The sequence below is a fragment of the Ambystoma mexicanum genome, chromosome 9 (assembly GCF_040938575.1).
Source record: "Ambystoma mexicanum isolate Mex_15411 chromosome 9, UKY_AmexF1_1, whole genome shotgun sequence".
NCBI classification, from domain to species: domain Eukaryota; kingdom Metazoa; phylum Chordata; class Amphibia; order Caudata; family Ambystomatidae; genus Ambystoma; species Ambystoma mexicanum.
Window position 1 is genome coordinate 991,278,809 of NC_090931.1, and position 24,810 is coordinate 991,303,618.

At 45.8% G+C, this 24,810-nt stretch overlaps 1 protein-coding gene across 4 annotated transcripts in view; it reads left to right on the forward strand.

The window, feature by feature from the left end:
• The window catches only part of MAP3K20 (mitogen-activated protein kinase kinase kinase 20), a 1,515,864-nt gene that overhangs the window by 931,034 nt on the left and 560,020 nt on the right, over positions 1-24,810 (forward strand). For all 4 annotated transcript variants that reach the window (XM_069616229.1, XM_069616231.1, XM_069616232.1 and 1 more), the window contains exon 11: positions 5,936-6,071. In XM_069616229.1, the coding sequence (XP_069472330.1) occupies positions 5,936-6,071 (136 nt within the window). The remainder of the gene's footprint in view (positions 1-5,935; positions 6,072-24,810) is intronic.

The window sequence follows — 24,810 nt, forward strand, 5'->3', positions numbered from 1 at the left end:
TACTGAACAAATATTCTTTACAATGCTAAATTGGCCTCATATTTCGCTGAACAACTTCTCAAAAGATCTTGTCACAACAAGAACAAATTTCTATTTGTGACTGTGGGTACGTTTTCATTGGGGCCTGAGTCAATTTAATGCCGATCCGAGGGGTTATGAACTCCTCCATCCAACCTCAATAGATCAACAATAAGGTCTGGACTTGGTGTGAGTGACGGTAAGTCAGAGGGGGAGGCAGAAGGCGCAGTATTTGTGCATGACGCGAAAGATTGATAACGCTAAGTAACTTTCTAACCCTAATAAAGCAGGATATGCTTGACCCTTTGCTTTATTTTTGGTTATCAATCAACAACATCAAACCTATTTGAGTTTGCCTAACAAATCAGCAATGGCAGAAATCCCAAATGATTCATTTGTGCAGCTTAAGTACAGCAACATTATCTACTCCATCCACGCATAATTTGTTTCACAAGATCCAAAGAGGTTTAATTTTTTGGAGTGTATTCATGTATTTTTCAGTGAATTTTGGAGCCTCTATATGTGGCTCTGTAATTTTTCTATCACACTTTTTTTCAGGGTGCTTTTTTGTGTTTATTTGCATGTTTTATATTTCTAGTTGGTTGATTTTTGGAACACAATAATTAAGTGGTAGGATTTAGGCTTGGGATTGTGGGCTCATTAACAGAAAAGTACATCTTGCTTCCAAAGGTACCTACCCCTACGCCTTTTATAATTTGTACATGAGTAGAATGTGCACTACTCACAAAATGTACTAAAAGTACAAAATGCTTGCAATTCCCTGGGCCTTGGTGCTTCGACCCCATGCATTTTCACGTGGCAAATTTGCAAGGGTACAGAAAGTGTGAGTCATTTGCACATCTATTTACTTACATAAGTAAACATGGTGTATTTTGCACGTCTACATTATAAAGCTGAAGGGTAAGTACATGCTTCTCGGAGCAAGCTTTGCTTTTGTGAACTAGACCCAGTGTTTTGGCACACCCACTGTATCTTCTCTAGGATTGGATGATCATTGATTGACATGCTGTACCTTGGTTACACTTTTCCTATCATACTAAAAGGAAACCTCAGGTGTGTTGTGTAGCCTATTTCCCTCCTTATGGGTGTTGTTGGCCCTAGCCAGTAGTACATCGAGTATTCAGCCCCGCCCCTGGAGACCTCTTCTGATTCTAACTGCATGTCGTGCTGGAAGGGGTCGGAGAAATCCTACTTCAGAAATCAATCTAAATCAAGTTCTACAGACAGAAACTGATTCAGAGCAACTTCTACAAACCAAGCAGATAAGCCCAATGTTCATGGGATGAAGAGCAGATCAAAAGGAATTCCCGTCCCTTCAGTGGAGCATCTGGAACAGCCACCTCGTCGTCCTCCACAAGAGGCGGAAGGGCGTATACTAAGAGTACCTACTACTCTCAGGAGTACAGAAGAAGCTTTCAAGATTATCAAAGGTCCAAGGACTACAGGCAATCACAACGACGCAAAGGGGCTGTGAGGGGAAACTCAAGTGTGACTCCAAAAGACATCAAACCGGAGCACAGATAGGGTGAAATGTTGCAAATTATATCAACGAGTGGTATCAGATAACAACAGACAAATAGGTCCTGGATGTCATCCAGCAGGGACATCTTTTAGAGTTCTGCAGAAACCCCTGAACATTCCCCCAAAGCGACAAAAACCTCTGCATCTAAATGTGCTCCAGGAAGAAGTACAGGAAATGCTACAAAAGCACGCAATATAAAAGGCCCAAACATCTCAAAGGCACAGGAGTCTACTCCAGGTACTTTGTTGAAAAAAGCCAGAGGGCAAGTGGCATCCCATACTCGACCTGCGACATCTGAAAAAATGTATAAAGAAACAAAGGTTCAAGATGGTAACGCTACAGGAGGTAATACGAGCAGTGCAGGCACATTACGTCCTGGCACCTCTCAATTTATAGGACGTGTATTTTCATATATTGCTACATCAGAAACACAGAAAATACCTAAGGCTTGTGGTAGGAAACAAACACTAGTTCCTGGTAGTGCCCTTAAGGCTAGAATTTGCACCTCAGACATTTACAAATTGCCTCTCAACCTTCACAGCATACCTCAGAAAGCGTAGGCACCATGTCAATCCATGCTTGGACGATTGGCTGATCCGGGCACCAACTCTACCCAAGGCACACCAGACCATCTCAAAAACTGAGCAAATCCTTGAGCAACTAGGATTTACCATAATCTACGCGAGGTCCTCTACTCAGCCATCCAAGAAGCTAGTGTTTCTTGGGGCACAATTTTCCACAGCAGAGGCTCCAGTGAGACCATTGGCAGACAAAAAACTTAACATCGTTGGTCCCCACCTTCAAACCAGGATGTCTATTCCCAAATATATAGACCTACTAGGCAGTATTTCCTCTTGCATCCCCCTCATTCCCAATTTCAGGCTCCAAATGAGGTCTCTGCAGGAGTTTATAGTCAACAGATGGTCGCAGATGACACGGTTGTGGGAGCACAGGGAACAAATTATTCCCTCACTGACAAAAAATCTCAGGTAGTGGTACCTCACTCAGAACTAAACGGAGGTGAACCCATTGCAGGAACCGATACACCAGAAGACACTTATCACAGATGCCTCCGTGTCTGGCTGGGGGGAAGATGTAGATCAGCTTCAAATCAAAGGCCATTGAACTCTTGCAGTGGTGACTCTACATATAAATGTTCTGGAGTTGAGAGCAGTCGATGGTCTCCCCGATCTTTCCTACCGTTGTTGCGAGGGTACACAGTGAGAGTTCTCACAGACAATACAACTATTATCTAATACATCAGGAAATACGCAGGTACAAGATCAGCAACTTTACCCCAGAAAACGCAGCAGACATGGCACTGGTTGATCACCAGCCACATATTTCTCCAGGCGCACCATCTCCCAGGGGTCCAAAACTCAATGGAATACAGCCTCAGCAGTGCATTGACACAGTGCCACGAGTGGGCACTAAAAGACAGTCAACTCAGGAAAGTCTTTCCACAATAGGGACACCCACAGATAGACTTGTTTGCCACCAGGCAAAGCAAAAGGTGTTCAGAGTTTGCAAGCAGAACTCCACAGGAAAGGTTGTGAGGGAAGCTTTTTCCATCCATGGCTGAACCTGTTCGCCTATGCATTTACACCAATACCAGTGATCCGCAAGATGATGCAAATGATGAGAGCATATCATATTCTTTCTCAATAATCCTAAATGCACCAAGGTAGTCGGACCAAACGTGGTATCCAGACCTCCTCTGGTTATCAGAGGGCCAACCAATTTGTCTACAGGACCACAACAACATATTATGTCAAGACCAGAGGAGAATACTGTACCACGACCCACAGTCCCTAAAGTTAACAGCATGGCTCCTGACTTCACAGAATTTGGGCACCTTAACATCCCACAAGAATGTAAGGAAATTCTAAGCTCGGCAAGAGCGCCCTCCACCAACCGCTCATAAAAACTCAAGTGGAAGCGGTTCTGCACATGGTGTGTACAACAACAACAGATCCAACCACTCACTATATGCCAGGAGGAGCTCCTCCCATACCTGCTGTCTTTGGCCATAGGAGGCCTCTCCCACTCATCTATCAAAGTTCACCTGGCCGCCATCTCTAGGCACTCTAGGACGAGGGGACATAAGCCTGTGTTCGGCAAAAGACTTGTTAAACACTTCCTACAAGGGCTGTTTCGGTCATTCCTCCCTACCAGGAGGGCATCACCAGAATGGAGCCTAATCACGGTGCTTGCAGGGCTCATGAGGGTGCCCTTCGAGCCATTGGCTACAGCAAATATCAAGTATATATCATGGAAATTCACCTTTTTGGTTGCTATCACCTCATCCAGAAAGGTATTAGAGATTCAGGTACTGGCGATGAACACGACGTGTTCGCGTTTCGGGAGGATAAAGTGCTGCTGAGGACCAAGGTCCCAACAGACTTTCACAAAAACTCTATCAATACATTACCTGCATTTTTCCAGAACTTTACATCACCAGCGGAAATTGCATTACACTCCCCTGGCATGAAAAAAGAGCAATTAAGTATTATCTGGATAGGACAAAATCGTTCAGAGACGCCATGCAACAATTCGAAGCTTTCGGACCTTGGAAAAAGGGGAAAGCAATCTTGGAGCAAGGGATATCCAGATAGGTCTCGTCAACAATCTCTGCCATACAAAAGCAATCAAACCCTTAACAAACGCTGCTTGTGCCCATTCCACTAGAACCACAGCGGCGTCTGCAGCACTGTGGGACGGAATTTCATTAACAGACATATGCCAGGCAGCCACCTAGTCGATCCTGCATATTTTCACGAGGCATTACTGTCTAGAAGGGCAACACGCAGCAGATGTAAGAACGGGGAGAGCCATCCTGCAGCGTATGTTCCAGTAAGGTAGGCATTTACCTATTTCTCCAGCATTGGTATATTTCATAGATTCACATGCACCCATGTGGTAAAGCCTAATCTCAGCTATGCAATTAGCCAGCACGCACTGGTTAGAATCTGAAACGGGGCTCCAGGGGAGGGGCTGGATACTCGACATCCAAAAGCACTCACACGGAGGGGCATATGATACAAAACACGCCTGTTTTTTCCTTTTAGTAAGATAGGAAAGGTGTAACCGAGGATTCCCAGTCTGACAGGAGGGAATATTCACAGCATCTGAATCTATGACAGATACCAATGCTGGAGAACTGGAGTTACAGGTTAGCACATTATCCTTTGTCTTCAATCGATAGATGGAAGTGTTTTCTCATAGAATGTTAAGGTGAGGGAGCAAAGACAGCCTCCTTAAAATGCTTTTATTTGGTAGAAATTATTGTGCCTCATTACAAGTTCGGCGGTAGCCTTGCCAAACTTGCAAATTTTACCAGTGCCCGGGAATGGGCAATTACCGGGTCATTACGGCCTTGCTGGACCCGATAATTGGCCATTCCCGGGCGCCGGTATAAAATGCTCTCCATTCCCATTCGAGCTTTATAGGGCTCAATGGGAATGGGGAGGCCGGATGCACCGGCACCATTCAGAATGGTGCCGGTGCATCCGCCATAGTCTGATCGCGGGTGCCGGTCTGCCCGCCAGGTCCGACCTGGTGGACTAAAAGGCACCTGCGAGCAGAACTTGTAGTTTGCCAGTCCGGTAACTACGGTACCGACAAGCTTACCTGTACCGTAGTTACCGGACCGGCAAACTTGTAATGAGGCCCATTGATTCCTCACAAACAGAAGTATTTAATTATTTGAGTAACACATACATTAGATTTCTCTCATATATCACCACCGCCCCAAAGTCATCTTAAATACTAAACTGGGGACAGCAAGGACCCCCATACCCATATCAATACTGTCAGTCCAGGACAAGCCCACCTCCCCTTCTAGCCTATTCACCTTTTCAATCTCTTCACATTTCACTCTACATATAGAAATAGGCAGAACACTGCTTCATTACTGCTTCCCCACCACACTGAATACTGCATCCATGGAGAACTCTATGCACAGCTCCGCAACACCTCTACCCCACCACACATACACCCCATCCCCCAGACAAGTGGCCATCCTGGGGTTCCAGCGCTGGTAGCTAACTGATCTTGGCCACTTCACTCTGGATAGACAGATGCAGAAGTATCATTACCATAAATCCATCTAGAGACCTAGCCTCCATGAACCATGTATTTCCAGCCTGCACCCATCAACATCTAAGTTTATGCACCTTCCTCTTGCTCTCCCTCTCAAGACTGCTTTATATTGCATAAAATATTTTGCAAAAACATTTCCTGTTGTAATTATGGATCTTCATGTAATAACTTGGGGGAAAAAGGGCATAGGTTGATTTTCTGTATATATTGCGGCTTTCAACATTTAATGACCAGCAAGAGGATGACTGGGGCTAATGATTGTTCCCCCCACAGGTGTGAAATTGAGGAAACCTTGGAGAGGCTGAAGAAGCTGGAGCGTGACCTCAGCTTTAAGGAGCAGGAGCTGAAAGAGCGGGAGAGGCGGCTAAAAATGTGGGAGCAAAAGCTCACGGAACAGTCGCACACCCCTGTGAGTATGCCGCCCGCCTGTGCCTTGTCTCCCTTCCGCCGCAGTGTAACGATTGAATTTGCGGATGTGCACTGGAGCACGACAGCATGCGTCATACATTTAACACAATGTGTGGATTGCCATGGAGTTTCATACTGTATGTCAGTGAGTGCACTAATCGCACAGCCCACAATTCACCTACTTGCCCCACTGCAGATGTTGGAGAAAAGGTTTCTGTTATACACAAACGTGTTTGAGGATGTTGGTGTGATGCTGAGCAATGAGGGTGTGGTTGGAATGCCTCAGAGATACACTTGGGCTGTTGCTTTTGTGCTTTAGAGTGACCTCTCATCCTTTTCTATGTCACCTAAGGCTACATAGAAGGGGACGAACCTTATGCAAATCAGTCCATCCTCATCCCAAAACGAAGTAGCCAGACCCACATTGCTAGGCCACACAGCCGTCAGTGCAAGGTAACAACGCCAGGTGCGCTTCTGCCTCGCTAGATTAAACAGCGAATCGCAGTTTAGGTCTCTACATGTAGCTGGTCCATGTTTGGGCACACACACGCCAGGATCTGGCATAATGAGAATGGGGTTGCCTCATACACAGGGCAGTGAGGGTGTGGCTTAACAGTGTGTGTGTCAGGCAGCTCCTTTTGGTGATTTGCATAAGGATACATCTTCCATGCAACAGAACAGCATGCCTGCGGATGATGAAACGCTGCCTGGTGCGACTGTGTTTGCCAATGGTACTCAAGCATTCCCACTGCCTGGTTAGTAATTGCCATGCCCCTGTTTGTGAAACCTACAACCTCTCACAGCCACGCACGTACTATTGGGGTGTTGCAAAGATTAAGTGTGAGCAACATTAAGGCCACAGGGTTATGCATAGGGCACGTGTGTACGTTGCGAGGTGATGTTATGCTCTTTGGTCCTAGAGATAGGAGTTTTCTGGTGGTGTGCTCATTGTATTCGCTCTCCCCTCTTGCTTGTCCACTCTTTTTGACTGCTTACTCTCTGTTCTCTCCTCCTCTCCCCTCTCCCTTTTCCTATCTCCTCCCCTTTCCTTTTTCTATGCACTTACTCTATCAGAATTGTCCCTGGAACTAGTATGACAGCAACCTCATCTGTCTCATCTGCCTCCCCTTACTTGTCCCTCCCTTCAGCACTATCTGAAATGTTGTCAGGCCTAGTATGATAGTCGCTTGTTTTGTTCCTCCCCTCCCTTTCTGCACCCCTCTCCCTCACCTTTTGTTTTTCTCCGGCTTTACCAGAAACGTCGTCAGGCCTAGTACGGTAGTCGCCTGTCTGTTTCCATTTCCTTCCCACTCTCCCCACCCCTTCTCTTCCTTATCTATGTCTTAGCTCTTGCACTATCTGAAATGTTGTCAGGCCGAGTACGATAGTTAATTTCACATCCTTACTGTTCATGGCCTTTAAGAATGCCGTTGTATTTTCCCTTGTTCCCTCCCTTGCCTTGAAGTGCTTTGAAACACATTGTGTATAGGCGCTATATAAATAAACTATCATATCATATGCTATCATATCATCTACAGCACCAGTAACATGTCAAGAGCGTCCCAGAAGTGGCTTTTCCAAACACAGCTGATGCCAGATTCTTACAACTTAAACGCCAAGCAGTCGATTTTATAAACTTGGGTGAAAGTCTCAAATGCAGCCAACACACAGCCACAGCGTATAGGCAGAGTATAACACTCACTAAAGGGCATTTGTGAACAGTGTCTTAGCAGCAGCCCAGCTGGGTTTCACTGCAGTGCACACGTTCTGACAATGCACTGTATCCGTGCAATAGTCCTTGAGTACTGGTGGACGAGTGTCATGAGCCAAACCCAGTTGAACATTCAGGATTACCAATATTTTTATTAATAAGATTTACATATAATCGTTTGGAGTCGGTTGTCATTTGTATGGTCGTTCTGAAAACCTGACATGGCACAGTGTTGGGTTCCATGTATTTCCATGTAGTTCTTCCCTGGAACTTTCCTTCTTAGAATCTGTTGAATAGTTTAGAATTGTTTATACTTGCTTTGTTCGGTTATGTCGTTGTGATCCCAGCAGTAGGTGCTGCGCTCCAAAGGCTCTAATATAATACCTACTTACCCCTTAAGTGGTCATGTCTTCAATGGCGGCAAGTGGTCCCTGAAGGGAGCAGACCGTGAGGCCTGCAGAGGCCCCACTTCCCAGAGTGGGCAACAGTTGTGGGATCCGGGACTCCAAAGAGAGGAGCAGAGCAACTGGAGGCAGTGCGGGTGTGTTCACCCGTGACATAGTTAGGCAGCGGTGACCCCATTCCTTGTACGGCGAGAAGGGCCCAAAATCCTTCGGCGGTCCGCTGTGCCCAGCAATCGCATCTCGCAGCAAGCGGCCCCACGACTAGGGAAGAACAGCGCTCTCTGCAAGGGACATTAGAATAAAGAACCCTCTGATGCGGGAAAGCGACTACGCCGGCAAGCGAGCCCTTAGCAACAAGACGCATTGCTGGCTTCATTGGGGCTGGTGCCTTCGCTGGTACACGCATTGCCAGAGTCAGTTGGTAAGCCAACTTTGGTGGCAGATCATAGAAACCTAAGGATTCACCAACAAGAAGTTGGACATATTGTGCATGACACTGAGGTAACCACTCTGTTATTGTCTGCTACTCATCTCCAATCACATTTAGTTGTTCTGGCAAAACCATCTCCGGGGCACCAGTGGTCCAGTGATCAATATCGGTTTCTAAACCATCAATCAGCCACACACCTCTAGTATAACAGAAGAGATCCGAAATTCCGAAAAGATTGGAAACACAAGCACATTTTAAACCTCCTTGTCCAATTTTGGTAACGTGGAAGGAATGGCAGGCTTATCTCTGCAAGGCCATGGATCGTTGGCAACACAGTGAAAATACCATTATTACCCAATGATTAAAGGGACTGTCTAGTCAAGGTTGTATAAAAATGTCTACTTTATTATTATCACAACAGACAGTTCTAGCACACTATGAAATACAACCCACCGTGTAAAGGAATGCGGAGGACAGACAGTTTGAAGAAGGAAAAGGGATGCACCCTGGGTACTGACAGGAGGGTAGTCGGTAAAGAAATGAATCGCAATAGTTCAAGGATACTTGGTTGCAACTCAAAGGGAGGAATGGGCCGTAAAATGTCACTAGGGGCATTCAGAGAAGGACCACTGGGACAGAACCACAATGTACCTTATGCTTGTAGAGGTTCTTGGTGCTCGACATCGTCAAGTCAGTTTCAGGGCACTTTGCAGCTTCTGCAACAGAGTTCCAGATGGGAGAGAGTTGCAGGTATCAGGTGGCAGGCAGTTTGGCGAGCGAGGCTGGACAGACGACTGCAGGCTGGCTAACATGACGGCTTTGGGGTCAGGAATCGTTGTGTCAGTGCTGGTCGGCAGGTCTCAAGCAGTGGTCGAGGTGTCCCGGACGGCGTAATTGACTGCAGCATAACAACATTCAGCAGTGTAGTTGGTTGCAGCTCAAGGGGCTCGACTGGTTTCGAAAATGTCCTTTAAGGCAGACACTGGTTGATGCTTGCCGATACACTCCTCAAAGCTTCTTCACTGGGCTTGTGTCATCTTTTAAGGAGGACGGGCCAAGCTGAGAAGAGTGTTTCAGGCAATGGCCTTATCCTTGGTTTGGTTACAGGGACTCTCTGGCACTGCCCACCTAGGAAGCGTGCTTGCAGAACCTAGCAAGGCACGCTGGTTGCTGGTGCGGTACCGGGTTTGGATCTGCTGATGGTCCTCTGGATTCGGTATCTCTCTCTGTTCCCTGGGAGATGTTTAGGGGAGGGATCTTGCTTCCCTCTTTGGAAATCGTGTCCTTCCTTCACTGGCGGAAGCTGTAAGGCAGACTGTACCTTCAGCCAGGGTCCATATGAGTTCTTCTTGTTACTCCTTTCACGACTGCCACAGTGTGAAAGATCAAGTGTGGACTGTTGGTTATCTGGTTTTAGTGAGACTCAAATATCTTGAAAGTAAATTCCCGGGTCCTAAGAAGATTATTGCAGTGAGAAGAAATGGAGTGGTTATTGTGGAAGGTGGTGAAATGTGGTCAATGGGCAGACTGGGTGGGTGTGGATGGTGATGTTGCCGGTAGAACTACAAGTGGTCTGGGGGGAAAGGAAAGAACTGGAGGTGCTCCCATGGTGGAAGGAGGAGGCATGCGTGGTGGTGTCAGGGTAAGCAAGAGACTGAGGAAGGTTCCTGTACACTTCAAGGACTTTGTACGATGAACATTGGTATGAAAAGTGCTTATTATTTATTTTGAGTCATGAGCACCATGTTATTTGTGTTTTGCCTTTACTTTTTATGTTCAAATGTTTTAATTGTTTTTGTCCTTCCTATTTTAAGGGCGGGAGATATGTTGGGTTCCATGTATTACAGCATCCTTACTTGGAACTTTCATTCTTAGAATCTGTTGAATAGTCTAGAATTGTTTACATTCGTTTTGTTCAGTCATGTCGTTGTGATCACAGCAGCTGGTACGGCGCTCCGCAGGCTCTAATAAAATTCCTACTTACCACTTAAGTGGTCATCTCTTCACGCAGCCCTCAAGAACTATATCAAAATTCTTATATTTATTGCCACGTTCTTTCAGTTGATTGAGTGAAAGCTCAATTGACATGCTAGAATGGAGCGACACAAACAGATACTTAAGAAGCACATTTATTGTCTCAGTCTGAAAAACAAAAGTATGCACACATTTTTCCTCACTGGTAATGCCAAACTTTTAGTTAAATTTAAATCTTGCAATGAATCTTCTTCTTTTCCTTCTCCTTAAACTTAAATTGGAAGGTTTTTGATGATGTGCACCCTCTTTGAGACATGTCTTGGCTTATCTTTCACAGCGCTATTGTTGGACCATTTCAGCTATTAAGAGTACCCGTCAATGTCAATTTCATGAAGAGTGAAGACACTTTGAAAAAACATCCATCCAGTCAATGCATGCCATAGCTCCAATCTATGGGCCATAAAGAGTTGGCTTAAGTTGGTTTAGCTATATTGAACTTGCGCTATACAAATGTGCACTGAAATAGGTCTGCTATTTGGTGAGTTAGGTGAGTTGGGCTTGGCTGAAATGAGTCCGACCCATAACTTTTGATAGATTACTGGGGTTTTACGATATATGAATTGAATCTCAAAGATTCTGCGAGAGCTGTCAGCTGGAGACAGGAATCTTCTAAAGCATTTACATTCCTCCCCCAGCTCTGCATTCCCCGACTGGCTGAACTGGCTCTCTGTTATTTCAAAGTTCCAGTTTAAGGAATTGCTTGTCGTCCAAACTACCGTTATGGACAGGTACCATTTCGAACGAAAAATAAATAAAAATGACGTTGTAGTTCCCAAGTCAGACTTTTTCACACTTTGTTAATGCCTAAAATCTAAAATTTGTGAGGACGCTACCTCTCATCGCTGGGTGCACACCTGTGGAATTATCTTCTGCCGGCTCTTAGAGCAACCAACCAACATTTTACTTACAGGAAGCAATTGAAGCTCATTGTTTTGCTTCAGACTTTGATCAAGTTCACTTGCCCTTATTGGGGGAAAGTAGCACTTTTCGAGGCCAGCCAGCATCAATAGCAATATAATGACGACACAGAAGCTTTCAGCTGCTTAGGTTACACTTCAGTAGTTCATGGTAAATACGGACAGGCTTTTGGTTGGCATCCTCTGCAATCTGCTCAACACTATCTTCCCTTCAGATACAATAAGACATTCTTCATTTGATCAAGTGGTTAGCCGGAAACTGCTAATCCATGGCTACTTATTATTTGTCCCTCCAGATCTTTTATTTGTGATTATCCCCCTGTTGGGCGCAGGGGAAATGTCATTTTCGCCTGTGTGAGAAAAATGTGTGGGCTTGTGGGAGACAGCAGGGACACCCATGGAGGAATGAGCAGGGATTCTGGCCCCAGACCCGACCGCCCCGATGAACACCTGACACATGGCTTCTTGCTGGCCCTGATGGGCAACATTCCCAGCAGGTCACGGAGCACAGTACCCGAGCACGCTAGACTGAGGTGTGAGACGCCATTCAGCCTGCCAACCAACATACTAAGGATGCAAAGTGTGTGACTGCAGCCCTCAAATTTCAAGTAGCCCTTTCTCTGAATCAAAAGTTATTTCCACCCATAATCATAGCTCTCAAGTTTCCCAGCTCCATGCGCGAGAAAGGTCACCAGTCCCGTTTTACCCCTTTGAATTCTGGGATTTGTATTACTATATTTAAAATGGAAAATGCAAAACTACAGAAATTACAAGGGGACTGGATGCCTTTCTTACAAATGAAGCGGGGGAAACTGAGGGATCTGCACAACCCTTTTCATGTAGCGTATGGTAAGTTAGTGGGATTTCCAGACTGCCCCTTTTCCATCATCCGCTAAATCGCAGATGCTTGTTTTGGGCTTGGTTTTCTTCATATGGAATACAATGTGTCTATTTGAGAGAGAAAGAGATTGGCAGTGGCAATGGGAGCTAGTGAAAGTGGAGCTGTCTGCAAGAGGCCAGCGGCAGGAGTGCAGGATTGCAGATTGTTTTGCTCTATAAGGCCTATCCACCCCCACTTACTAACCAACTCCCCTCTAACATCTCATACCATTTTACACTACACACACCACCATCCTTCCCCCCACAGCTGGCCGCGATAGGAGTAGCCAATACCACATCAACACTAACGGAACCAAGACTAAGCTCCCCTCTTTAGCCCCATCACACTCTTCCACACCAGTGGCTAACCAGACTGAAAGCGCTGCAATCCATCACACCTTGGGCTCCTCCTTAAGGATAACATACTCCCAAGTTTCTCTGCCAAACCCATGGAAAGCACATTGGCATACAGGAATCGGTTGCCCCCATCAACAGCACAGGTTTCACATCTGCCTCTGCCTCACTAATGACTCCCCACCTCCAAACCTGTTTTCCTACAGATTCACGCACAGCGAGGCCGCCAATAATGGCAAAAGGCTGCTGTACAAGACCACTTACGTTACTTTACTTCAACTCCCATGATCCCTAACCAACGTAGTATGGGGTGAAGGCTCATGGGGGCTGTAGCCCAAAACTACTGACATCAGGACAGCCACATCGAGAGGAAGCATGGGCTATGCTGATAACACCACTGGAGAATGGCCCCCGCCAGCCTTTGCTTGCTGCCTGAATATGAGCGCTCGTGGACTTTGAAAGCATGTTTGAGCCTCCAGCCAGCTACCGACGCATGCGCATCCCCGTCCCGCCATTGAGAAGGCAGCCTTATTGATATGAATGTCAGAAAGTGGAGTCTATGAGGAGTGATTCGCGTTCTTTATGTCTCTGCCCGTTGTAAGTCAGGGCACATCTGTCAGCTGCTAATCAGCCTACATAGAAAGCTCCCCTTCTGCAGCGTGAACATCTTAGTCTGTGACACTGAACCCAGGAAGATGAAGGAAAAAACAGCATCTCCTCTTTCTGCAGCCCACCAAACTGCACATTTCAGATACAAAGACGCTGATGAGAAGACCAAAAAAAATAAAGGTATTCAATAGAGTCAACTTTTTTTTGCCACAAAGGGGATTGTTTCCCTTTTACCAAAAAGGCTTAAAATATGTGCACTGTATGAAGGAGACAAAAACCTAGGTTTTAACGTGGATTGGGTAAATCGCGCACAGGGGCAGAAAAATGCAAATATTTTAAAAGGGGAGAGACGACCATAGGCTGATAACCGTGTCTGTAAATATTATACAATATTGCAGAAAGCAGGTACATTAGCAGCTGCCCTGCAGAGGCGCACACATGAATGCACGATTGCACCCAAGTCTCAGAAGGACCTGCCGTAAAGAACAGTAAAGGGCCTTTCGTTGTGCTTATGCTCTAGAGTGATGTTACTTAGCAGTCAATAAATAAGTCTTTGGAATACTTTTGTTGCCGCCGCTGCAGGCGCCCTGTCCTTGTGTGATGCTTGCCGTTGCATGGCAGTGACAGAGCCGGTATAGACTGCAATTCCAGGAGGCATGCTGCTTTCTGAATCATTTCGATTATCTGGCGCCTCTGCCTGACATCACAGTGAAATGAGATGTGCGTGAGATTAAAGTGTCCCTGGCATGAGCCTGTGTAACTATGCAATTAGCTTTCTTACGCACAACAACGTTTTTTGAATTATCCAGGTATGATTGTACACTGTATGTATCTGCGTGATAGCAGTAGCCCTATCACGCCCAGTAAACTCCATATTACGCGCAGCACAGCATGGATCACGGCACTTGAAAGACAGGTGTAAATGACAACAATACTGGCTCCATCATTGTTGTACTTGCATGTCACTTCGGACTTCTATTGTGTGTCTAGGCCACATTACTGATAAAGGAAGTATTGTTTTCGGTGCTATTGTGTTAAAGATTGAGCTTATTTCAATATAATTACATAATATAGAATTGTGTTGTTCGAAGATATAGGTTTAGTTATTACATTGAAAAATGAGACAAAAGATACGTCTAAAGTGGTGTGGTTTGGTCTTTTAAGAACATTGCAATGCATTAAGAGAGAAGTGAATGGAATGGCTGCGATATCATGTTTTTGCTTCATAGATTTGGCACAGGGGGTTCCAGCCTTTGGCTAGTCAGAACGTTTGGACTACTACTCCCATCAGCCCTACTCTGCATAGCTAATAATGAGGGGACATGAGAGTCGTATTCTAAAACCCCTGGAAAGCCTCAGGTTGCAAATCCTGGTTTAAGTACATGCTTCAGGCACAGCAATCATTTGGGTTGAGTACTCTAACTGGCAATGCCATATATTCAGTGGCATCAAGCGAGAACACTCCACTGTGATTGGGCTCCTCGGCAGAGCAGTTTCTTGATAATTTGACACCTGGGACGAAAAAGTAGAATCTGCTCTACGGCTACATAGTGCAAACCCCACCCAAACATTATACAATCATTGCAATATTTAAAAAAAAAATGGTTTTATTAACAGGCAATCAAGAAAGGGCAAAGGAGACAACAATATTTCGAAGAACAGTTCATTATCCCCACAGCTTTATTTGCACAAATCTGTGAATTCTGGGATTTGTATTCTTTCTTGGGTTCATTTGGACCAAAGTATCTGAGAACAATGTTCTTAGAAAGAAAACCATATATCTGGTAAGTGGTGCCACAATGTCAGACATCTAAAGCACTATTAAATGGCAACCACAAATGGAAATTAGCTTGGTCCCCTGCTACAGGACCACAACTTAATGATAGCTATTTTGCTCATTGTATCTCCTTTTATTGGTTTATTGTCCATTTGTTTGGCCCTTACCTTTCTCCACCGCTTTCCCAACCATATGACTGTCCCCAAATCTCCTTCTCCCCCTCACCCTCTGGTCATTTTCTGAATACCAGGAACAAAAGAAATTGGAAAAATACGTTTTACTCTAACAAACACCCGGTTTTAGTTTGGGCTATTAGGTGTCGAACTAATGCATTCAAATGCTGATTCATGTGTACATAGGGAGAAGGGCTTGTGACAAGGGGAACACACAAATGGCATTTGAGGAGGGACACAAAGTGTATTTTAGTGTAGTTTGGTTATTGAATTCCCTGCCCCTAGCCATGCTAATCCCACCCATTCCCACCTGCCTCAGGAACTCTTTTAGCTCTGAGCTCTTCCATGGTCGTGGCCATCTCGGATGACTGTTTATAAGGAAGCTGTCTGGAAACAAGCCGAAACTAGCAGCCATCTTTGAATGGGAAATATTTGTATACATGAGTGCCCTGTATTAATTGCATTGTATTATGTGTGCCAGAGGAAGGCAATTTCAGCATTTAATACATATAACTATAATATACTATAACTATAATATTGTAAAAGACAAAACTTCATTGAAACCATATAAGAATTATGCAGTCTCAACACAATAAACGCAATGAATATTTTCGTCAGATTCCCAACCTCCTAAGAAAACGGAAGCAGATCTGTTTTGGCTGACTGGGATACAGAGAACTTTCCCGATAGCCCCTGACACATGGGGCCTCTTTTGTGGGCAGAAGTATACATGAATACACAGCAAGCGGTTGTGTGACTTGTGTGTTTTATATGTGGCTGTCTGATAGGAATATATAAGTTTCAGCTTCTGGATAAACAAACCTGTTTAATTAATTCTGCTGGTGGTGCATAGTTTGAGTGGGGGCAGGGTGTGTTTAATTAATTCTGCTTGCGGTTGCATATCTGGGGACACTAGCAGTGCTGGTCTTTGGGCCGGCTCTCGGCAGATCCGAGATCCGGCACCAGATATGCGGCCGGATCCCGGGATCCGGCCAGAGTCAGCCATCCAAGCCATGAACCGCTCTGGAAGACTTAAAAAACAAACAAAGAAAAAAAAGCGCCTGCAACGGCAGCATTGCCTTTTACCGCGACTTTGGCACTGGTGTGTAATGCACAATACTCGCTACATGTACAACTGATTCATTTCAGTTGTACATGTAGCGAGCATTGTGCATTACACACCAGTGCCAAAGCCGGGGGTAAAAGGCAATGCTGCCGTCGCATGCGCTTTTTCTTTCTTTTCTTTTTTTTTTAAAGTATTCCAGCACTGCTGGATGTCCACTACGAGCCCTGACCCCCTCTAGACCACGCCCCTTGGGCACCACGCCCCCCAACTCCTCCCCCAACTCGGCCCTTGTATTGTGAGATCCCCCACCACATTTTTTCCATTTCGCCCACTGGACACTAGTAGGGAATGGCGTGCTGTTCTCACTCCAAGGAGGCCACACTCATTAGCCCACAATGCGCTGCGTGCAGGCAGCAGAGAAGACCTGGTCTGCACCGGCCTGCACTTGAAACACCGATTCCGCGAGTGGGCTGACCTGCCTGGCATCTGCAGACAGTGTGCACACCGTCTGAAGAGTTGTGTGGGAAGAGGGCTGCCTTCTGCTTTTAGCAATTCTCTTGCACATATTTACGTATGATTTCCAGCACTGGGCCTTTTTGTGATGTGTTTATAGATATGAAATAAGATGCAGGCTGTGTGCTGTTCCCTTCAGGTTTGCCATGGCCATGGGGCATAGACAGAACGTCTCAGTAAGGCAGAATGAGCAGCTTCTGCCGGGAGACAAAGGCTACTGCAGCCCTCAGTGGGCTCCAACATGCTCCGCCCCATCTTAATTATTCTACTAAAAACTGTAAGCTTTCCTCATGGGCATCAGAGAGCTGCACAACTAAATCATCAACATGCACATTGTTTTAAAAATAATGTAAACATACGCGAAAACCTTAAAAGGCAAAAATCCCATCACATGCTACTTTTCAAAATATCATAAAAGTTCATCCCAACAGACATTTCCGATTTCCTGCATCTTAACCAGCTATGAAAATTAGTTCAGGGCATTTGCTTTTTCATTAATTGTGTAACTGGGGCAGCGTCACATCCAGAAAGGTGAACCTTTTCTGCCAAATGACCATTCTATGCAACAAAAGTAGGTGCCCCGTTTCATCAGGGAGCCAGCTGACCCTAGACGTGCTAACATGTTCTGGCTCCCACATTGTAAAGGACTCCTTGTTCAGCACATGCTTTCATGGTAGGCAAGACGCCTTAGAGAAACTTAACAAGTTACAAATGCAGGTGTGGGGTAAATTAACAATGAATGGAAAGTCGCCCCAAGTCATTTCCCCAGATTGTGATTGTTAATATAATGCAATTGCTTTCCTATTTTTAGTTTGGGCTATTAGGTGTCGCCTATAAGCTGAAACTATTGCATTAGAGTACAGTGAAGCAGGACTGGCATATGAGGAGGGACACAAAGCCTGTAGGTGCTGTTTGGTTATTCGCCCACCCATTGACTGCCCTTGGCCAAGCTAATACCTATGGCCATTCCCACTCAGTTCTTGCCCACCCAAAACACTGCCTCATAGGAACTCTATGAGCTCTCTTTAATCAAGCCTTACCATCAAAAGTTGCACTTAAAGTACCTGCCAGTGTTTTTTCAAAGCAGTCTTCTGTTAATCGCCTCATTGGAGTTGCACACCCGCTACTGGTGTAATAAACATGTATTAACCAGCTCTGCCTTCAGCCACTTCATTTATAAGCATTCTGTGGGTCCTTCACTGATGGCCTGTTAAAAACAAGCATTAACAAAGCCAACAGTTTTGGCCTGTGTATAAATTTAGGCATGTGCCAGCAACTGCTATTAGATGCCCAGATACCCGCATCATTTTGCACCTGCTACCATCAATGGCCAGCTCAAACCATTACGGCTGTCCCTGGCAAGTGTCTTTCCCATGCCTACAAAAAAGCCCAAACTGTTGGCCCCGACTAGCGACAGTGCTGATCAGGGAATCGCAGACCCTCTCCCCACGGACCAGGGAGCTACGGAGCAGTAATACACAGGCGAGGAGGAAGACTCTGATGCCTCAACCTCAGCCAGAGCATCTGGGTGTCCCCCAACTGCAGAAGGAGCAGCCGGAGGCAGGGGTCCTCGTAGAGGTACTGACCATTAGAGCTTCCACCAGGTCGGGCATTGCTTTGCAAAAGGATTTAGAGACACTAGCCACAAAGGGCTGGGTTAAGCCACACTCAACGGAGCCCACCAACAAGCACCTGGACACTAAACACAGACAGGCCGAGGGGATGCCCTGCTGCTGTCAGTATTCCTTCAGCTGCATTCCTCTGTTTTAGTAGCGGCATCCATGTATGCCAAACCGCAGGCTTCCACATCTTCCACGACAACCTCAAACTTGCTGGGTAAGGAGAAAAAGAATTTGGACGCCTATGGAAAAAAGATTTACTGAAACGCAGGGCTTCACCTCAAGCAGACGAACGCCGATGCCATGCTGGCTGCAGCCAATCAAAGGCTTTAGAGGGAAATTGCAGAGTTCCTTCAAGAGTTGCTGATCCACAAGCAGGCAGCTTTCAAGTCCAGATTGGCCAAGGCTAAGTTAATAGCACAGGACATCATGGACTCCACCGTGGACCATATAGATACGGCAGGTAGAGCCATCTGCATTGTTGCTGATATGCGAAGTTCGGCTTGGATGAAGGCCACCAGATTCAACCCAGATGCCCAGGAAGGATGTCCTTAGAAGGGGCAAATTTGTTTGATTCTTCAACAGACGAAAATTTGAACAAGAAAAAGACCAGCTCGCAAACCACCAAATCGCTGGCCATCCTGGTTAAACCACTCTCAGAATCTTACTGGCAGGTTCAGGCATGGTCAGACAGGGGTTGGACATTCAGGGGCTTCCAGGAACGCAGAACACGCCAACCAGACAGGTCCCCAAGCCAGCACAGGTGTAAACAGAAAAGGACCTCAAACAAGGGCTTCTACCAGTCCCCCTCTCAGGCACCTGCCTCGGACGGAAAGAGGCAATGAAGTTTCCATCGTGGTCCACAGTTCTCCAGTGAGGGGTATGCTTGCTCTCCACATTCAGTCCTGCCAAACTTACTTCACAGATCTGTGGATCAGGTCAGTGGCCTCACACAGATTTCGTCTTCCTCTTTCCTGGCTCCCCCTGTCTCTCCGCCCCTCCCTCATATGGGGACTACACCTCTCCTGGTGGAAATCTTAGCGCTCATACAGAATGGGGCGGTGGAAGAAGTCCCGTTCTCGCAAATAGGCTTGGGACTTTATTTGCAAATGTTCACAATACAGAAGAAGAACCAGGCAGGCCTGCAAGTGACCCTCGATCAAATCTTTTTCTACCCCTACAAAATGTCAAGATGGTTATACCGGCTCTGGTTGCGCAGTCTCTGTGTGGGGGATACTGGACATGCTCCCTGTACCTCAAAGATGCTTATCTTCATGTCCCATTTGATGGGCTGCCATTTTCGCCACAGGGTTCTCCCAATCGTGTTGAACTCTGCTCCATGGGTATTCACCAGGTTAATGAACTTAGTTGCTGCAGTTCTCAGGTCTGAGAGCCAACATGTTTACCTGGACAACTGGCTGGTCAAGGGGGGGGCGGTCTCCAGGTGCTGTCCAGGATACAGCACTCAGGCTTATGGATATCTTGTACAAGCTGGGGTTCTCCAACCAGAGCAAGTCGCAGCTGCAGCCCACCCAGACACTTGTCTTCCTTGGAATGCTTTTGGACAGGACGGGACAAAAGATTTTCCCGACGACAGAGAGGATTGGGGTGCTGAAGGCAGCAATTGACTACTTTCTCAGCAGAAAATCAACCACAGCCTGGTGGTTCCAGCAATTGCTGGGTATCACGCTAGCCTGCCTGCTAGCTATTCCACATATGAGGCTCATGATGATGAGGATACAGCTGCATATAGCAGCTTTGAGGAACCAGGACACAGACTCACTGGCGGCGGCGGTCTCCATCCCGGAGACGCTCTGCCAGGAAATGGTGTGGTGGAAACAGAAGAAGAATCTTTCGGTTGGCATGCCTTTTCTCCAGCCCAGGTCAGCATGGACGATCACATCCAACTCCTCACTGGAGGGGTGGCCCACCCACCCTGTGTGACCACTACGTACACGGACTGTAGTCCGATAATGACAGGGCCAGCAATATCAACCTGCTCGAGTTGATGGCAATTCAGCTAGCCCTTCTGGCATTCCTGCCGCTGGACAAGAACAGTGTGGTCTGTATTCAGACAGACAGCTCAACCTGCATGTACTACATCAACAAGCAGGGGGGCACCAGATCCCCAGCTTTGTGTATGCTGGCCATGAAGATCTATTAGTGGGCAATAGAGCACAATATACGCCTCTGGGTGGTCCACCTGATGCGGGAGTCGAACCTGGAAGTCGACAGGCTCAGCAGGCTGGGTGTGGACAACTACGAGTGACAGTTATGCCTGCAAGTTCTGGTAAATATCTTTCAGAGATGGGGCCTTCTGAGGGTAGATCTGTTTGCCACAGAACACAACAAGAAGTGCCATCAGTTTGCCTCCTGGATGGGCTTGGGCAGAGAATCGCTGGGAGACGTGCTATAACTGCAATGGCATGGCCTTTGGGCATACGTGTTTCCCCCTGACCCTGCTGATACACAGTCATCTGCAAGTGCAGGGAGGTTCAAGGCCTCAGGCTCATTCTGATCGTTCCACAGTGGCCAGCCAGGCCATGGTACTCAGTGCTTTTGAGGCTTGTGGTGCAGGGTCCCAGTCCTCTGCCGGTCCAGGGACCTCCCCTCCTCACGCAGCATTGGGGGCAGTGGTTCACCCGACTCTGGAGAAGCTAGCCCTTATGGCCTGGTTCCTTAAAATGTGACCCTGCAGCATCTGCAGTTGTACAAAGAAAAACGTTGGATTATAAAAAGGGCAAGGAGTGACTCCACCAGGACTCAGTACAAGAGCAAATGGTCCAGGTTTTGTTACTGGGCAAAGGACAAAGGCATAGATCCTATGTGTTGCAGACTCAATCAAGTGCTATCATTCCTGGCACACCTAACGGAATCAGGTGTGCAGGTCGACACGTACCATACTTACCTAGCTGCCAAAGGAGCATACAAGAACTCAGACAGTATGTGTTACTCCACATCTGACCCGGTGGTCAAGAGGCATCTTACATGTTTAACAAGGTTGTACCCCCCTCTTGAGCATCCGCACCCAGTCTGGGACCTCAATGTGGTGCTTGGGGCCCAAGCACATTAGCCGTTCATGCCCATGGCATCATCGGACGTCAAACTGGTGACCATTAAGACCGCCCTCGTAGTGGGTCTTGCATCAGCATGCAAGGTCAGCAAAATCCAGGCCCTGTTGGCATCGAAACCGTATTCCACTTTCCATCGAGGGAAGGTGGTGCTGCACACTCATCGTTCGTTCTTGCCGAAGGTGGTATCTACCTTCCATCCCAATGAGGAGATTGTGCTACAGACATTCTTTCCGAATTCGGATTCGAAGGCAGAAGAGGTCCTACACTGCTTGGACATTAGAAGAACATTGAGGTTCTATCTGGACAGGACTAAGGGTTTTCGTAAATCAGATGCGCTGTTGGTCACATTTGGAGGTTCGAAACCGGGCTGTCAGGCCTCCAAAGCCTCTATCGCAAGGTGGATGGTGGCTGCCATTCAGGAGGCCTACAAACTTCAGAACAAGGAATTGCATGCAAATCTCCATGCTCATGCTGTCAGGGAAAAGGCTACAGTGGTGGCCTTCCAAAAGCATGTGGCTTGGCAGATCAGCAAGGCAGCTACATGGGCTACCCCTTCCGCCTTCTGTGAACACTATTGTTTGGGGTTAAGTAATTGGGTACTCCCTGTATTTGTTTGTTAACGTGGGTCAAATCTGTTGGAAGGGAGAATCTAGGAAGAAAAAAAGTAAAGTACAGATTGACTACCCCTCTCTAGAAGTCCTGTATGAACACAGGGCTGGGAGGAGGAATACTGCTTCTATATTAAGCAGAATTAACACCTTACCGGGAACACTTCCTGTACAACTGTTACACCCAGCAATCTGACCTCAGCTGTCCTAATTATAGGCTATGAAACACAGATTTGGCAATCTATGTGAATGGGGAACGAAACTGATCTTCTAGAAATTACGAATGTCCTGAAGATGGCCCAACACTTGTTTTACTGACCACCTCAGACAAAGGTGATACACCGTCCAGGGCCGAAACATATGTCGACCGCAAAAGGAAAATCAAATGTTTTTTTCCTATGTCATGCACATTAACAACAAATGTTATGCTAGAAAGAAAATTGAAGCCGTAGAATCCTGTTTTTTTGTAAAAAAAAGCCATGAACTGTATGAAAGGTATGATTGATTTAAGTGGACATTTGTAATGTTTTTTATGATGTTTTTATAATATTACTATTAAAAAGATGTATGTCTTTACAACATCGCATTGACTTACAGGAAGTGTTCCCGGTAAGCTGTTAATTCTGCTTAATATAGAAGCAGTATTCCTCCACCCAGCCCTGTGTTCATACAGGACTTCTAGAGAGGGGTAGTCAATTTGTACTTGACTTTTTTTCAAAACTATTGTTTGGACAGCAGTGCAAGCCCAGACGTGGCCTCTGCGTAAGCAGTGCTGAAAAAACTGTTCTCTTCAGACTATAGACATTTCTACTCCCTAGTGCTGCTAATCAGTTGTAATCGCCCATGCAGTATGAGGAATGGGGACGGGAATTAGGAGTAATTATAAGTTACTCACCATACTCTTGTCCATAGTCCCCTTTCCTCCATATGACTCACTTTACTCCCACCTAATAAAAACATAGTTAGGATAGGACTTTGATCATTCTGGCTGACTTGTAAATGGGGACTGAGGTGTGGCGCCGGAGGGCGGAGTCAGGGGAGCGCATGCTCCTGGTACAACACCTCCACACAGAGCTACATTTTTTAAACGGGAAAGGCCTGTTTGTGTGAAAAGGGTTCTGTTCCCATCCCTAGCGAGGGACGCCCATGCAGTATGGAAGAAAGGGCACTATGGACTAGAAGTATGTTACTCACCTTGGTGAGTAACTTATAATGTCCCTATTATTATTAATATTATATATGGACCACCCAATATAAACAGAATCACTTCTACAGACCCCCGATACTAGACAGATGAAGCAAAATAAATGATTTGCCCAGCATCGTACACTTTAGTTTAAGGGCAACTGCAAGTTGAGCCTAGTCAGAAATGTAGGGACTTGACCACTTGTCTTCATGTGTCTAGTTGGTACAAATAATTGTTACGGTTTGGGTTTCAAGAGCTAAAATAATACTTATGCTAAAAAAAAAAAGTTTGAAAGAGCACAAATAACGTAATTAGCTAACCTGGCAATATACACATTATTTTAGAAATGTTTCGGGCAAAAGGAGTGCATTGTAGCATTATTTTCCCATCTTGGTCTACGAGTACCAGCATGCAAGTAATGTGAGTCTAAAAAAATCATCTGGGCCTTACAATTGTACTTTGAAAATGTAAGACCCGCAGTGAAAGACAATTCATGATAAGTTCACCTGTTTGTAATAATTGTTTCACACAGCATGCCGCTTGTTATGCACCCCTCCCATTTCTAATCAGTACCATTCACACAACTTAAGGAAGTTGCTACAGACAATAGCCACTCACATTTGCCCATTACCCACCAACCTCTATTCCTGCAGTTATTTGACTTTAATGCTTCACATTTTAAATATTCTGCTAACAAATGGATGTGTTAAGAGGATATTTGACAGATCAGTGTGAGGCCCCATGCTGCCCTGTTTCTCTGTTCATACTGAAAAGTAAAACAAAAAATAATGACAAAGGGGGGCAGAGATATAGATATCACTAAATCCCATCCCCTAATTTAATACCCCCTGATATGTAATCCCAACCCACAATTATGAGACAAGAAACAGGTTGTAGGTATAGCAAAAACTCAAGTTTATATAAATTACAAAAAATAAGAGGTGGTCCCAAAACATTATGCTCAGGAGGTCACCACAATGAAATATTAAGACACTTTCATCGCTGACATACAGAAATAAGAATTGTCCTGCCTATGACATCTCAAAAAGGAACCTTGTACACATGCAGTAACACAATAGAGCTATTCATTATTTTTCTCGTTCTAATTCTGATAGGACAATATAACCTCTAAGCACATTCTAGGTCCATAGTTACATCGCTGCTTACCAGCCAGTTTATGAATAGCATGTATTGGCATCAGAGAAAAATGACATAGAAAGGAACATTAACTATATTTTTGCACTTTAATAATGTGTTCTCGTGTGTCTTGTGGTTAATATCTAGCATGTGCAAGTAAAAGGAATACTAGATCTTGTGGGTTATCAATTTAGAATGCTTCTTCTCTATGGAGCCACTCAAGATTAGGATTTTCTGAAAGAACAAAAA